Source organism: Mirounga angustirostris, unplaced genomic scaffold, assembly GCF_029215605.1.
Source record: "Mirounga angustirostris isolate CCGP_5_RB_7025 unplaced genomic scaffold, mMirAng1.0.hap1 SCAF_15, whole genome shotgun sequence".
Taxonomy (NCBI): domain Eukaryota; kingdom Metazoa; phylum Chordata; class Mammalia; order Carnivora; family Phocidae; genus Mirounga; species Mirounga angustirostris.
The window spans coordinates 63,411,023-63,427,454 of NW_026991723.1; the positions used below are offsets into that span (position 1 = coordinate 63,411,023).

At 43.2% G+C, this 16,432-nt stretch overlaps 1 protein-coding gene across 2 annotated transcripts in view; it reads left to right on the forward strand.

The window, feature by feature from the left end:
- Positions 1-1,646: 1,646 nt before the first annotated feature.
- The window catches only part of TMEFF1 (transmembrane protein with EGF like and two follistatin like domains 1), a 90,712-nt gene continuing 75,926 nt past the window's right edge, over positions 1,647-16,432 (forward strand). Inside the window, exon 1 of one of the 2 annotated variants that reach the window (XM_045882788.2) lies at positions 1,647-2,219. In XM_045882788.2, coding sequence (XP_045738744.1) covers positions 2,024-2,219 — 196 coding nt within the window. In that variant the 5' untranslated portion in view covers positions 1,647-2,023. The remainder of the gene's footprint in view (positions 2,220-16,432) is intronic. The other variant, XM_045882787.2, reaches the window with a different exon arrangement.

A 16,432-nucleotide genomic window follows, 5' to 3' on the forward strand; every position in this document is an offset into this window, starting at 1 on the left:
GGCACCATACCTTATTTCCCACAGATGGACATTTAGATTGTATTTACTACTATAAAAAAGTCATAATGAACATCCGTATATACATTTTTGTGTGCTTGTACAATGATTTCTTTAGGATAAATTCCAATACATGGAATTCCTAGATTTAAAGGGTAAACATATTTTAAAGGTTTTTGATATATAGTCAAATTGCCCTCCCAAAATGTATAAATTAATAGTGCTAGGTTTTGTTAATTCTTTAAACTATTGTTAATCATGTTCAGGAAAAAAACCTTGTGGTTTTAATCTGCCTTTTATTACTAGTGGGTTTAAATGTCTTTTCATATATATATATTATCTGTATTTTATGTTAAAAAGACAAGTCAGGGGCGCCTGGGTGGCTCAGTTGGTTAGGCGACTGCCTTCGGCTCAGGTCGTGATCCTGGGGTCCTGGGATCGAGTCCCGCATCGGGCTCCCTGCTCGGCAGGGAGTCTGCTTCTCCCTCTGACCCTCCTCCCTCTCATTGCTGTCTCTCATTCTCTCTCTCTCAAATAAATAAATAAAATCTTTAAAAAAAAAAAAAAAAGACAAGTCAGTTTCTCATTTTTCTGTTATGTCAACTTTTTCTTCTTGATTTATATTCTTTATATTAAGTATACTGTCTCTTATTCACACTGAAAATATTTTCCCTGATGTGGTTTTGCTTGTGATGGCTTTTCACACATTTTAAAATTTTGAGTCAGATTTATCAATTTTTCAATGAGATTAAAAAAATTCCAAGGTGAGAAGCAGCATAATCTATGAAAAAGGCAGAGGACCTTCGAACAATTCAGTCCAGAATCTTACTGCCTGAGGTTGGGTCTCATCTATCATGATGTGATAGGAAGAGCACTGGACTGGGAGTCAGATCACTTTACCTCTCTGGGTCCCAACTTCCTCATCTGTGGAATGGGGAGAAGTATGAAAACTCCTTTGTAGGCTGTAAAAAAATTGGAGAGAATGCTCGTAACGAGCTTCGTCTAGGTCTTGCATATGGCAAATCCTCTCTCTGTATTAGTTGTTATTAGTGGGAGTGGGCAATATAGACTTTTAAAGCCGTATTTTAAATTCAGTTGGTGTATGTAGGAAAGGGGTGGGGGTGAGGAGCCTAGAAATTTAGCCATTTACCTCATCTCTAAGAATTGCACAGTTGGAGTCGGAACTCGGGTTCCAATTCGAGTCCTGTCCATTTCTTGGTATGCGACCTTGGACAAGTCACCTTCACCTCTCCGCGGCTCAGTTTCTTCACCTAGAAAATAGATGTATAATTGACCACCTGCCCTTCTTTCCCAGCCCGGCTGCTGGGCGAAGGAAATGCTTCAAAACCACTTGCAAAGGGCGGCAAAAATGTCTGTCAGGGTAGCGCCTACGGAGCATCCCCGGCGCCCGCCAGCCCCCCGCGGCCCAGACGAGGAGCACGCGCGACCCCCGCCCTCGGCGCTCCCGCCCCGCCGCAGGAACAATAGCTCCCCCGGAGGCGGCGCCGGCCGCGGGCGGGGGCGGAGCTGCCGACGCGGGCGCTGGGGGTGTGCGCGGGGCGGGGTCGCAGCCACCCCTCCCGCCCGCGGCTCTGTCACGCGCCCCTCACCGGGCGGGCCGGGGTCTTTGTGACGCGGTGGCGACGACCGCGGACACAAAGGGAAGGCGAGCGGCGAGTGAGGGGCTGGGCCTGCCCCCGCCCCGCGACCCTCGCCCGCCGCGCGCGCGCCCGTTCACGCCCCCAGCCTCGGTCTCCGCCCCCCCCACGCGCGGGCTCGCACCCTCGCGCGCGCCCTCGCGCGCCCGCGACCGTCGCACGCGCCCAGACTCTCCGACTCCGTCCCGAGCGCGGCGGGCCGGGGCCTGGCGGGCGCTGCGGGTGGGACCGGGATGCTGAGGCGCTGCTCCCGGGCGCAGCGGCGCGACTGCTAGGAGGCGCCGAGGCAGCGGCGGGGCTCCCGGCGCGCGGCTGGATGCCCCGGGCCTGCGGGTCCCTGCGCTTCCCGCCGTCCAGGGGCGCTAGTCATGGGTGCCGCGGCCGCTGAGGCGCCGCTTCGGCTGCCTGCCGCGCCCCCGCTCGCCTTCTGCTGCTACACGTCGGTGCTTCTGCTCTTCGCCTTCTCTCTGCCCGGGAGCCGCGCGTCCAACCAGCCCCCGGGTGGCGGCAGCGGCGGCGGCGGGGACTGTCCCGGTGGCAAAGGCAAGAGCATCAACTGCTCAGGTAGGAGCGGCCGGAGCCCGCCCCTGCGGCCCCTCCCTCCCTCCGCTGCCGCCGCCCTCCCCGTCCTGGTGGCGGCGCTGGGAAAGGCCCGGGCGCGGGGCTCCAGGAGAGCCGGGCCCGGCGGGGAGCGAGGGCGGAGGGCAGGGCGCGAGCGTGCCTTGCGGGCTCGGGGCCCCGCGTTGGGCATGGGGAGTGGCCGTGCGTGCGACCGTGTGTGTCGAGTGTCTGGGCGAGAGCGGCCCGGCGTGCGGTGAGGTGGTGGGGACGGGACCCGGCGAGGCGGGGGAAGCCGGCTGGGGCTCCTGCTGTGACCGTGGGTGTGCACGCGGGAGAGCGTGTTTGTGTTGTGAAGGCTCAGGGGAGGCAGGGATTGTGTGTGTGTGTGTGTGAGTGAGAGACGGTGAGGGGCTGGGGGGGCCGAGCCTGAGAGCCAAGGGAGTGACCATGTGCTGGGGAGGTTCTTAGGACACTGGGGTCTTGGAGTGATCCTGTGGGTAAAGGGAACGAACGGGTGGCCCAGAGGACGTGGATTGACTATGGTAGAAGTGACCGTGTGTGTGTGTGTGTGTGTGTGTGTGTATGTCCTTTGGGTTCAGAGGTGGACTCTGGGGGCTTGGAGTGACCAGCGGGGTCTTGGGTGTCAGTAGGGTAAAGTCTTGGGGCCCAGGAAATGACCCTGTGTATTTGTGCGTTCTGCATGGGGCTCGAGATATACCCTGGGGTATGCATTGAGGAAGAAGGATGGAAGTCCTGGAGTGAACCCCGTTTGTGTCCATTCAGAGGGAGGGAGTTAGGGTGTCATCCCGTGTAGTGTTTGGGTATAGAAAGAGGTAGTTAGATCTCAGGAAGTGCCTCTGTGTAGCTAGGTGTGACCCTGGGTTTTTAAGGTGGTGTGGAAAGAGGGAACCAGGTCAAAGAGAATGATCCTGTGCGCGTGTTTGTATGCTTTGCGGGAGGGCCTGGAGACTGGCAGCACCCGGAGCTAGGGAGTGACCTCTCCCCTTCTACCCCCCCCCCCCCCCCCCCCCGCGCGCTTGGAAACAAAGAGCCTGCTGGGGCTCTAATGGAAGTGACTGGCGGTGAGGGTATCTGGGCAGTAAAGTTCCTTCTTCCTTTCAAAAGGGGTCCCAGAGGAGCCCTGGGGCAAGGAGAAGCTTCCAGGTCTGATTTAGGGGTGGGTGGGTGCTTCTGGAGCTGGCCTAGCAGATGGTAGTGATCATAAGCCACAGCCTTGCTAACTTACCTTTTATCAATTCTTAATTCTCCACTTGTCTTCTCTAAACCTAGGGGGCGGAAGAAGAGGCATGGTGGGGGGTGGGAGGGGAGGAGAAGGAGGAGGGGAAAGAGGATGGGCTTCAGGCCACCGGGGGATCCACTGGCCTGCCAGCCTGACAACCTTTGTACCTTTGGGCTATTGAAGGGGCATTGTTTCTGGGGGAGTGAGGAGGGAACAAGAGGGCCTCAGCACAGATGCTACCCTATGTGAAGAAAACCTTTGGCTTGCTCTTTAGATTTCAAGTTCTAAAATCTCTTAGTAATTTTCATAATGGTGTATTTTATGATAGGGGAGGGATTTTGAGCACTGTAAACAATGGCATGTCCATTAAAAGCTTTTCCATCCATGTAATAACTTTCACTTTATTTTTCTAATGTTAAGTGGGATATGGGATAATGCTTTAATAAATAATCACATTCATGGTTAAGAATAAAAACCATTTGAATATTGGAGTACCTTTTTGTAGCAAATACTTGTTGTTATCAAACCATGTCAAAATATTTTACTGGCTAATGTGCTGTGATTATTTGTTCTTGCTAAGCTAATTTGTCTTTAGCAAAATACAGTGTGTGTTGATGGATGTTTTTGTGTATGTTTTCTAATTCTTTAGTGCAAAGTACAACTTTTAAGAAAGGACACAGAGGGCTGGAAACCCACATGGTGTAGGAAAAGAGGACTCATTTGGAGATCATGGCGCTTGCTAAGTAGCTGTGCTATTCGGAGCAAGTTAATTTTTCTGAATTTCCTCTTCCATTAAGAAAGGGACTTGGATTTGATAATATCTAGCCTTCTTTCAAGGACGTATTGATATACATGTCAATAAATTAGGCTTATCAAATAAAATGTTTTCTAATGCTAAGATTCATGTGAACTCTGGGTCTAAACCTAGAGTTTTGGGGTGCCTGGGTGGCTTAGTCAGTTAAACATCTGTCTGCCTTTGGCTCAGGTCATGATCCCAGGGGTCCTGGGATTGAGCCGCGAATCAAACTCCCTGCTCAGTGGGGGAGTCCGCTTCTCCCTCTCCCTCTCTCCCTGCTCTAGCTCTCGCTCTCAAATAAATAAATAAAATCTTTAAAAAAAATAAAGCTAGAGTTTTAACTAAAACTCTATTTGTTAATTTTTGTAGATTCTTGTTATAGCTGTTTCTAGGATGAAAATCCAGGAGTGAGTCATATGGAAAAAGATAATTTTTTAAGAACTATAGTGTGTATCTATTAATGCATCTTGAGATTTTACATAGATTTTTTTTTGTAGTCGCTTTTATTACCCAGGTATTTCCCACATAAACTGAAGTTTATTCCTTTATTCCTATATTTGAGTTTCAAAATCTAAATGCTTGCCTTGACTTTCTGTTAATTTTTAAAAAAATTTTTTTAAAAATTCAATTTAATTAATGTATATTGTATTATTAGTTTCAAGGTAGAATTTAGTGATTCATCAGTAACAAACAACACCCAGTGCTCATTACTTCAAGTGCCCTCCTTAATGCACATCACCCAGTTACCCCATCCCCCACCCACCGCCCCTCCAGCAACCCTCAGTTTGTTTCCTATAGTTAAGTCCCTGTTAATTTTCATTTTTAATTTTGAATCATCATTTCAGCCTCCTCTGACCTTTCTGGAGTCTGACTCTGTCAGGCTTTGTGTGTTTTCGTCATTCACAGCATTGTGGCCCTTGCAAATCTAAAGAGCAGGTCTATGGCTTTATTAAATTAATAGAAGTTGTCTAGATCATGGAAAAGGATGCAACTGTGACATTTTACTAGAGACTTCCTAATGAATTGGTTGATGTTGATAACATTAATCAACCAGATGTTCAACCAGCTATGCATCCTCCTTATAGAGTTTAACAGATTTTTGAACTTCTGCTGTTCAACATTTTCCCATTTTGTTCACTAGCTTATTATTTAAAGATTCTGTCAGATCATCTTGTTAGAATCGGTTATGTATATGTCTGTATCATTCTCCTTTTTTCCATTTTAGTAATCCTATCTAATAGCAAATGTTGTATAATCTGCCTTAATAAAGAGCCCAAGTGGCTTTTACTTTTATGGCAAGTTTACCCATAGATGTTTTCCTGGATTGGCATTTGTCCTTTTTTGAAAATTGAGCATGCATTCCTTCATTTCTGGTCTTCTGGCATCTTGTCAAGATAGCTTAGATAATCAGCAGTCAGATCTAAAAGTTTTTTCAGTATCATGGAGTGTGATTTGTTTAGATCAGAATGCAAATTCTTTTTTTTTCCCATTCATTCATTTTTCATTTTTATTCTCAATTGGGCATAGCATTATACCTAATTATAAAGTTCAAGAAAAGAGGTTCCCTGCCCTTGGGTTGCTCACAGTCCTATGGGATTTATTTGTTTTATTTTATTTTTATTTAAATTCAATTAATTAACATATAATGTATTATTAGTTTCAGAGGTAGAGGTCCGTGATTCATCAGTCTTATATAATACCCAGTGCCCATTACATCACATGCCTTCCTTAATGTCCATCACCCAGTTACCCCATCCCCCTCCCCTCCAGCAATCCTCAGTTTGTGTCCCATGATTAAGAGTCATTTATGTTTGTCTTCCTCTTTGATTTTGTCGTTTTATTTTTTCCTCTCTTCCCCTATGATCCTCTGTTTTGTTTCTTAAATTCCACATATGAGTGAGATCATATGGTTTAATTGTCTTTCTCTGATTGACTACTCAGCCATCAAAAAAATGAAATCTTGCCATTTGCAACTGCGTAGATGGAACTAGAGGGTATTGTACTAAGGGAAATAAGTCAATCAGAATGCAAATTCTTTTGAACTAGCTCTGTATTCTGTATCCTTTCTTCATGCTACTTACCTCAGATGTTAGCTTCCTTTTATCAGAGTTCTACCCTTCAAGATCAAGCTCCTGATGAAGATTACCAAAGCAAAGAAGAAGCTGAATGGGTCTGTATTTGTTCTTATCATCTCTTGATATTATAACATCTTCCCATCTTCTTTCTTGTTCTAAACAAGCCTTTTTTTTTTTTTTTTTTAGATTTTATTTATTTATTTGAGAGAGAGACTGAGAGAGAGAGAGCATGAGAGGGGGGAGGGTTGGGAGGGTCAGAGGGAGAAGCAGACTCCCTGCGGAGCAGGGAGCCCGATGCGGACTGATGCGGACTCGATCCAGGGACTCCAGGATCATGACCTGAGCCTAAGGCAGACGCTTAACGACTGAGCCACCCAGGTGCCCTAAACAAGCCTTTTTTTATAGTCCTCATGCCTCAGCTCTCCAATCATTCTGGACTTTATTGCTTTGGTGTTTTATATCTTATTTGTACTTACTCTTTTAAAATCTAATTTTTTTTTAAAAAGATTTATTTATTTGACAGCGAGAGAGAGCGCGTGAGAGAGCGAGAGAGCGAGAGAGCGGGCGCACAGCAGAGGGAGAGGAGGAAGAGGGAGAAGCAGGCTCCCTGATGAGCAGGGAGCCTGATAGGGGCCTCTATCCCAGGACCCTGGGATCATGACCTGAGCTGAAGGCAGACGGGCAACCATCTTAGCCACCCAGGTGCCCCTTAAAATGTAACTTATTAGAAAGTTCCCTGTTCATCCAAAGAGAAAAAAGTTTGGAAATACATGATTTATGTGAAGAAAGATGAACTTTGAACCTAAGGGACCAGGTGACCTTAAACATGGCATTTTTTTTTCTCATTTGTAACATGAAGATAATGACGATGCTTCTTTTTGACTCTAGGTTGTTTGAAAAGAACAGATGAGGCTAAATATGTGAGCATTTCTATCTTAGGGAATGTGGTTAAAGAAGTGGAAAAACCTACTGAGAGACCAATAAGTGACATTTGGTGATAGATATAAGGTGGAGAATTTGAACAAGGTTTTTTTAATGTCGCAAGTTAGAAGTGGGTCCTCTGGCTTGTGATATGGTAGTAAGGATGGTACCGGTAGTATAAACTTCATATTAAGAGACATGCCTTCTTAGTGGCATTTCAGGAGTTGGGGGACTAAAAAGTGAATTTTTTTTAATCTGTGTGGAATTTCAATCAGGACTTCTAGATCCCTGGTATGTAATATGTGGGTATTTATTTATGAACCTTGATTGAGTACCTGCTTTGGGTACTCCAATATGCTAGATGTTAAGGGAAATAAATGAGAGGCCATTCCTGCCTTTAGGGGCTTTATATTCTAACAGAAGTAGTTAGCCTCTTATAAATCTATATGAAGAAATTGGGCGCCTGGGTGGCTCAGTTGGTTAAGCGACTGCCTTCGGCTCAGGTCATGATCCTGGAGTCCCTGGATCGAGTCCCGCATCGGGCTCCCTGCTCAGCAGGGAGTCTGCTTCTCCCTCTGACCCTCCCCCCTCTCATGTGCTCTCTCTCATTCTCTCTCAAATAAATAAAATCTTTAAAAAAAAAATCTATATGAAGAAATCTCTAATACATCTGGGGTTTCTCTCAACATCCCCCCACCCCCCATAAGCATTTATTGAACACTGACAGCACTGGAATTTTTAAAAGGTGTACAATTAAATATAGTCACAAAGTTGTACATCCATCTTGACTATCTAATGACAGAACATTTTCATCACCCCAAAAAGAAACCCCATACCTATAAGCAGTCACAGTCACTTCGTGTTCCTGTCTCCCCACAACCCCTGGCAATTGCTAATCTACTTTCAGTCTCTATGGATTTGCTTTTTTGGACATTGCATATAAATGGAATCAAACACCATGTGGCCTTTTGTGGTTGGCTTCTTTCACTTAGTATAATGTTTTCAAGGTTCATCTATGTTGTAGCATGTGTCAGAACTTCAATGCTTTTTTATGGTTGGTTGCATAATATTCCATTGTATGGATACATACCACATTTTGTTTATCCATTCATCAGTTGATGGACATTTGGGTTGTTTCCACTTTTCATCTACGATGAATAATACTGCTAAGAACATTCATGTGGATATTTTTGTGTAGACATATGTTTTCTTTTTTTTTTTCCTGGAAAGTCTTAACTTTATTTCACATGAGTGGGAAATCGATTAAAGGCTTTGGAAATTATATGTGAACCAGTTTCTATTAAAAACTATTAATCAGGGGCGCCTGGGTGGCTCAGTCGGTTGGGCAACTGCCTTCAGCTCGGGTCATGATCCCAGCGTCCTGGGATCGAGCCCCGCATTGGGCTCCCTGCTAGGCGGGAAGCCTGCTTCTCCCTCTGCCCCTCACCCTGCTTGTGTTCCCTCTCTCGCTGTGTCTCTCTCTGCCAAATAAATAAATAAAATCTTTAAAAAAACACAACTATTAATCATATTTTCATCAATGATTTTATTTTTTTATTTTTTATTTTTTAAAAATTAACATATAATGTATTATTTGTTTTGGGGGTACAGGCCTGTGACTCATCAGTCTTACACAATTCACAGTGCTGGACATATGTTTTCAATTCTCTAGGGTGTGTACCTAGGAATAAAATTTCTCAGTCATGTGGTAACTCCATGTTTAACATTTTGAGGAACTCTCAAACTTTTTTTTTTTAAGATTTTATTTATTTGACAGAGAGACACAGCGAGAGAGGGAACACAAGCAGGGGGAGTGGGAGAGGGAGAAGCAGACTCCCTGCTGAGCAGGGACCCCGATGCAGGGCTCGATCCCAGGACCCTGGGATCATGACCTGACCCGAAGGCAGATGCTTAATGATTGAGCCACCCAGGCGCCCCCCAAACTGTTTTCTAAAGCAGCTGTACCATTGTACATTTTCACCAGCAATGAGGGTTCCAATTTCCCCATATCCTGGCCAATACTTGTTATTGTCTTTTTGATTATAGCCATCCTTGTGGATGTGAAGTTGTATATCAGTGTGGTTTTGATTTGCATTTCCCTAATGACTAGTGATCTTGAGCACATTTTTATGTACTTATTGGCTATTTATGTATCTTGTTTGGAGAAACGTCTATTCAGATCCTTTGCTGGGCTTGATGATAACATTTTGGATTAGACATTCCCTTAGTAAACCATACTAACCAATTCCTATAGCACACAGATGCTTAAGCTGGGAGGTTAGCTCTAGTTTGCTTGTGTTTCCTTTATTTCTCTGCTTACCAAGAAAAAAATCATTTGTGTTCTCAAACTTATTTATACCAGTGGCCCTTTGAGTATAAATTAATAAAAATTACTCAAATTGGTACAGTATTAATGCAAAAAGTTGTTTTTTTATGAAATGCTTTGGAAAGACTTGATAAAGATTAGAGGCTGAGAGAATTGCCTTTTTTTTTTTTTTTTAAAGATTTTATTTATTTATTTGAGAGAGAGAATGAGCTAGAAAGACCGAGCATGAGAAGGGGGAGGGTCAGAGGGAGAAGCAGACTCCTGGCCCAGCAGGGAGCCCGATGCGGGACTCGATCCCGGGACTCCAGGATCATGACCTGAGCTGAAGGCAGTGGCTTAACCAACTGAGCCATCCAGGCGCCCCGAGAGAATTGCCTTTCAATGAATCTGAAACAGATTGGGGAAACCTTATAAATCTCTGGAAGGATTCTGCTCTTACAAAAGTTTCAAGTATTTTTAGGTCTCCCTTTTACTTTAAAGGAAAGGAAAATGGACATTGTAGATAATAGGTTATAGGTGTAGCTTATCCAAGAAAGGAGGGGACTGCATTTGGTAGGCCCAAAGGTTTTGGTGCTACATGAGGAAGTGTATGTATATGTGTGAAGTTCAAAATGTGTATGTCTCATTTTTAAATGATTGCCTACTGACTCATTTTAAATGATTTCCTAGCTGACTCCTGATTAATTGATCAGTGGTCACTCATACATTCTTGAAAAGAAAGTTTTCATTATCCAGGTGACCTAAGGAAGATACAAGTACAGTGTTGAGGGAGTGATTAATTCTGATTTGTAGGAATCAAAAAACAGTCCCTGAGTAAGTGGCACTCAGTTGGGCCTTACAGGCAGAGTAGAATGTTAGCTTCAAACACTAGGCACACTTTTGCCTGAGGACTTTGCTGTTGATATTCCTTTTGCCTGGAAACTTCTTATCCCAGTTATTTATCCCCTCAGCTCCTTCAGGTCTTTACTGTCACTTTCAAAATAATGCCTTAAAATTTCAGCCTTTTCCACCTTCCATCCCCTCTGCCCCTCTTCCACCTTAATCTTTCTTAATGCTTTTTTCCTGTTCCAAAGCACCTTTTCCTATGTGACCTACTCTACATGTTATCTGTCTCCTCTGCGTAGCTCCGAGAGGGCAGGGAGTTTTGTTTGTTTTGCTCACCTCTCTATTGACTGTGCCTAGAATAGTGTCTGGCACAAAATTAGGTGCCCCTTACATATTTATTTGTAGAATGAATAACTGAATTAACATAGAAACTGAGGAGAGCTGGGAAGGGTGGGTATTCTAGGCCGAGGGAATGGAGATAGAAAAAGTACAAAGATGGGGCAGCAGAGGGAATCTTTTGGGATATTAGGGTGTGGGGATTAAAGCAGGAGATGAGTCACAGTCACACGTTGCCACATTAGTGGAAGGCCTTGAAGGCTGCACAGAAGGTTTGGTACTTGCTCTGAAGACGAAGGGAAACTTAAAGGATTTGAGTGACATCATGGTTTTGGAAAGCAAAGTCTAGCATTGATGAAGGTGATCGGGAGAAGAAAAGAGACTGAGAGCACAGGGACAGAGAACGACAGTGGATGTGGGGAGAATTGAGAGCCATTGTTTGGACTGCACAGTGTTTTTAAAAATTGCATTGGTTACTAACCATTAAAAATTCAGAGGTTTCACTTAAAAGTCTGGATTATGGTCTTCCCTTCTAAACTATGGAGGTATTGGCAACATTGGGCTCTTGTTTCTACATGGCAAAAGTCAGCCATAGCTGTCCACTGGGGCGTGAGCACTCGCTTTGCCAATCCCCGCCCAGCTAGGCTTTCATTGATCTCGTTCTCCCTTAGTTTCTGGATCTTGTGCTGTAGGAGGTGGTGTGAAGTGTGATGCTTTTAATTTGAGATGGAGAGCCTGTTTGGAGGAGAGTCAAATTGGTGTATATTTCTTTCCTCATTCCTGTTATTCACCATGACCAAATTGGATGCAAATCCTTATTTCTGCAGTGCCCAACCCTGAGCACCTCTCCTGCCAATGCTCCTTGCAACTTCTGTACTCCATTCTTTTCCTTCTCAACCCTTTCCTTGAATCCACCTTCTGCCTCTTCATATTTGAAAGCTACCCTGCTATTTCTGATTTTACCATTTTCCTTGAAATGTTCTCTAATGATGTTTTTAGTATATCTATTTTTGCTTTATTAATTTTATATCTTAGTACTACCTTTCCCCCTCAACTTTCCCTTTTTTTTCCTCTTTCTACATTCTTTAGGTGGCAGCTGATCATTACGTGTCTTTTTCCTTACCATGAGAGGCATTTCAGATAAAATTCCTCTCATCATTGTTATAAAACATGTAAGTGTGGATATGTTACAGATACTTTGTTTTGTGGTTTTACATTATGATTTAAGAATGGGTCATAGAATTTGTAGCTTTTTGTATTAAAATTCAGTGTCTCTCTGCATCCCAGTAGAACAGATTTTGTGTAAGATCCTTGTAGTCCAGGAAAAAAAGTGTTACATCCTTGGCTTCTTAGTCCCCTGTTATATAAATATTAATTTTACTTAAAAATTTTTTTATTTTGACTTAATTTCAAACTTAAAGAAAAGTTCAGTAACATACACAGGTTTCCCAGTTGTTAAGATTTTACCACATTTGCCTTATCATAGTTTCTGTATCTATCCCTATGTATCTGTCTGTCTAAATCTTTTCTCCTGAAACTGATTCTGCCAGGTTGGGTCCTACCAAAGGGAATAGTTTAATTTATGCTTTATATCAGTTCCATACTTTTTAATTCTTTTTTTTTTTTTTTTAAGATTTTATTTATTTGACAGAGAAAGACACAGCGAGAGAGGGAACACAAGCAGGGGGAGTGGGAGAGGGAGAAGCAGGCTTCTCGCGGAGCAGGGAGCCCGATGCGGGGCTTCATGCTCCATGCGGGGCTTGATCCCAGGACGCTGGGTTCATGACCTGAGCCGAAGGCAGATGCTTAACGCCTGAGCCACCCAGGCGCCCACTTTTTAATTCTTTGTTTTGTCATCTCCAGTTAATGAAATAGTGAAGCCTCCAATTACAATGATAATAGGTTTATTTTTCATAGTTTTTCAGCTTTTCTTACATTTTTGTTATTCTATTTGGGACATACACATTGAATTTTATTTATTTCATTTTTTTTTCTTGTGCTTTTATTTTTGTGTAGGATGGATTTAAAGCGTCTCCTGTAGGGGCGCCTGGGTGGCTCAATTGGCTAAGTGTCTGACTTGATTTAGGCTCAGATCATGATCTTGGGGTCGTGGGATGGAACACCCTGTGGGGCTCCACACTGAGCGTGGAGCCCACTTCGGATTCCACCCCCTACCCCACCCCACCCGCATGTATGTGCCTTCTCTCTCTCTTTCTCTCAAAAAAACGAAAACAAAAGTATCTCCTGAAGTCATAATGATGTCCATCCTTTTTTGGATTTGTGTTTGTCTTGTAGTTTTTTGTTTTTTTAGATTTTATTTATTTATTTGAGAGAGAATGAGAGACAGAGAGCATGAGAGGGAGGAGGGTCAGAGGGAGAAGCAGACTCCCTGCTGAGCAGGGAGCCCGATGCGGGACTCGATCCCGGGACTCCAGGATCATGACCTGAGCCGAAGGCAGTCGCTTAACCAACTGAACCACCCAGGCGCCCTGTCTTGTAGTTTTTAAATGTTGGGATTTGTTTACCAATACAGATATAGACTATTTGTTTTTATAAGCATTCACCCACTTACATTAAATGAAGTAATTATGAAATTTGTGCTACCCTCCATCATCATCCTCATTTTTTAAAGTGTATAATCCAGTATTTTTTAGTAGTATGGACACAAGATTGTACACCCATCACCACAATCAGTTGTAGAACATTTTCGTCCTGCTCCAAAGAAACTTCATACTCTTTAGCGTTCACTCCCCAAACCCCAGTCCCCCAGCTCTAGGCAGCCACTAATATACCTTTTGCTGTATATTTGCCTATTTTGGACATTTCCTATAAATGGAGTTATACAATATGTGGTCTTTTGTGATTGGCTTCTTTCATTTAGCGTATTTTCAAGGTTCATCCATGTTGTAGCATGTGTCCGTGTTTCATACCCATTTTATGTTTGAATAATATGAAATTACATGGATATATGTGCATACTACATTCCGTTTATCCATTTATCAGGTGATGGACATTTGGGTTGGTTTTTTTGGCTATTATGAATAATGCTTCTATGAAAATTCATGTACAAATTTATGTGTGGACATATGTTTTCAGTTCTCTTATACCTAGGAGTAGAATTGCTGGGTCATATGGTAAACCCTACGTTTAACATTTTGAGGATCTGCCAAACTGTACTCCAAAGTGGCTGCAGCATTTTACATTTTCACCAGCAATGTGTGAGGGTTCCAATTTCTCCACATCCTGGTCAACACTCATTACTGTCTTTTTTTAATTATAACCAACCATTTCATTTTTTTAAATCCCTCATTTCCCCTGTATATATAGTTTCTTTAATGGAATTTAAATTCTTAGTTTCTTTTAAGGGAGATAATGTCAACCCATTTATCCCCTTCCTCCTCCCCTCCCCCCCCTTTTCATTGTTAGAAACATTGTTTTAACAGAACTATTTTCATTATTCCTACAATTAGTTCCATTATTAGCTTCTCTCATGGGATAAATGAGGCATTTAGGAGTTGGCATACATTCTCTTCTCATGCACTTTGAAATTCTGTTTAAATCTTAAAATTCCCTCAGTATTTGCTTTCAGTTTATTAGATGCTTTACTGTTAATCCTTTGTTACTATTTGAATCAATTTCTTTTTTACAGGTGTCATGTATTTTTCATGGCTCAGTTGTCTCATCATTTTTTGAAAAGTCATTTCAGGTTCTGAAGTTCTTAACACATTCTTCTGCCTTCAGAAACTTTGGCAGGTATTATGTTTTTAGGTACAGTTCCATTTCCCTTATTTTTGTGCAGACATTCTGAGTTTTTCTCTTCCATGGTTAAAAAGAAAAAAGAAAAACCCACACTTTTTTGTTGTTGTTGTTGTTATAAAGGCAGTATTTTTTTGATGTAAAGAACTTGAGGAATATGACGTGCCTGGGTGGCTTAGTCGTTAAGCGTCTGCCTTCGGCCCAGGTCATGATCCCGGGGTCCTGGGATCGAGCCTTGCATCGGGCTCCCTGCTCCGCGGGAAGCCCTCTTCCACTCACCCTGCTTGTGTTTCCTCTCTCGCTGTCTCTCTTTGTCAAATAAATAAATAAAATCTTTTAATAAAAAAAAAAAAACTTGAGGAATATGGAAAAATACAAAGAAGAAATCTGTGATGATTGCCATTCTCCCCAGTAATATCTTAACGTTTATGCTGAAATTGCTTCATTTTACCCCACAAAAATTTTGAACTTTTTTCTTTTTTTAAATATTTTATTTATTTTTGTGAGAGAGCTCACGAGCCGGCGGGGCGGGGGGGTAGTGGCAGAGGGAGAAGCAGACTCCCCGCTGAGCAGGGAGCCCTGGGATTATGATCCAACCTGAGGGCAGATGCCCAGCCAACTGAGCCACCCACCCACCCCTCTTTTGGGATTTTTAAGTTTATTTTGCCTTGTTAGCTTTAATACTGTTTTGCAAGTGAATCTAAACCGCTGATATTTCTGTATCAGTTCTGTTGTTTATGGCCTAAATGATACATTTAGGTTCCTCATTGTTCACAAGTCATTTTAGTCCGTGTTTAGTGTCCTGTGTTCATTTTTTTCATACTTTTTTTTTTCTTTAAAGTGGTTTAAGGTATTTTTTTTTTTTTTTAGGTGGTGCTGTGTGTTTACCTTTATTGGTTCCTTCTTTAAGTTCAGATCATAAGTATTTCCTAATTATTGCTTAATTAGACCTAGGGATTTTTTTTTTTTTAAGATTTTATTTACTTATTTGACAGACACAGCGAGAGAGGGAACACAAGAGAGGTAGTGGGAGAGGGAGAAGCAGGCCTCCGTCGGAGCAGGGAGCCCGATGAGGGGCTCGATCCTAGGACCCTGGGATCATGACCGGAGCCAAAGGCAGACGCTTAATGACTGAGCCACCCAGGCGCCCGGGATGATTTTTAAATTTTTTATTCTTCACTATTTTACAGCTGTTTCCTGGGGTTGTGATTGTGTCTTTTTAAAGTTTTGGTTTTGGGAGCACTTGGGTGGCTCAGTCAATTAAGTATCTAACTTTGGCTCAGGTCATTATCCCAGGGTCCTGGGATTGAGCCCCATGTGGGGCTCTCTGTTCAGGGGGGAGTCTGCTTGTCTCTCACCGTCTGCCCCCTCCCACTTGTGCTCTCTCTGTCTCTCTTTCTCAAATAAATAAATAAAATCTTTAAAAAAAAAAAAAAAGGTAAAGTTTTGGTTTTGGTTGTTTCACCTAAAGAGGAAAAGTATCCTGTATAGTTTCCATTGCTCTTTTGTAAAGATCTCATTTACTCCTTGAAAACCTATGAGAGATTATTATACCCATTTTTACTCCAGGGAACTGGGGAGAGACTTAGTGCTTGCCCAATACCATAGAGTTATTTAATCAAATAATTGGAACTGCAAGTCTGAAACTCCTCCTAATGCAGCAGAATTTTGTGAAGTCCTTTTTTTATTTTTTTAAGATTTTATTTATTTGAGAGAGCGCGTGCGAGAGAGTGAGAGTGAGAGAGAGAGCACAAGCAGGGTGAGGGGCAGAGGGAGAAGCGGGCTCTCTGCTGAGCAGGCAGCCCGATGCAGGGCTCAATCCTGGAACTCCGGGATCATGACCTGAGCTGAAGGCGGACACTTAACCAACTGAGCCACCTAGGCACCCCTGTGAAGTCCTTTTTAAATGCTCTTTTAAAATAATGTCAGGTTCTCCAGTGC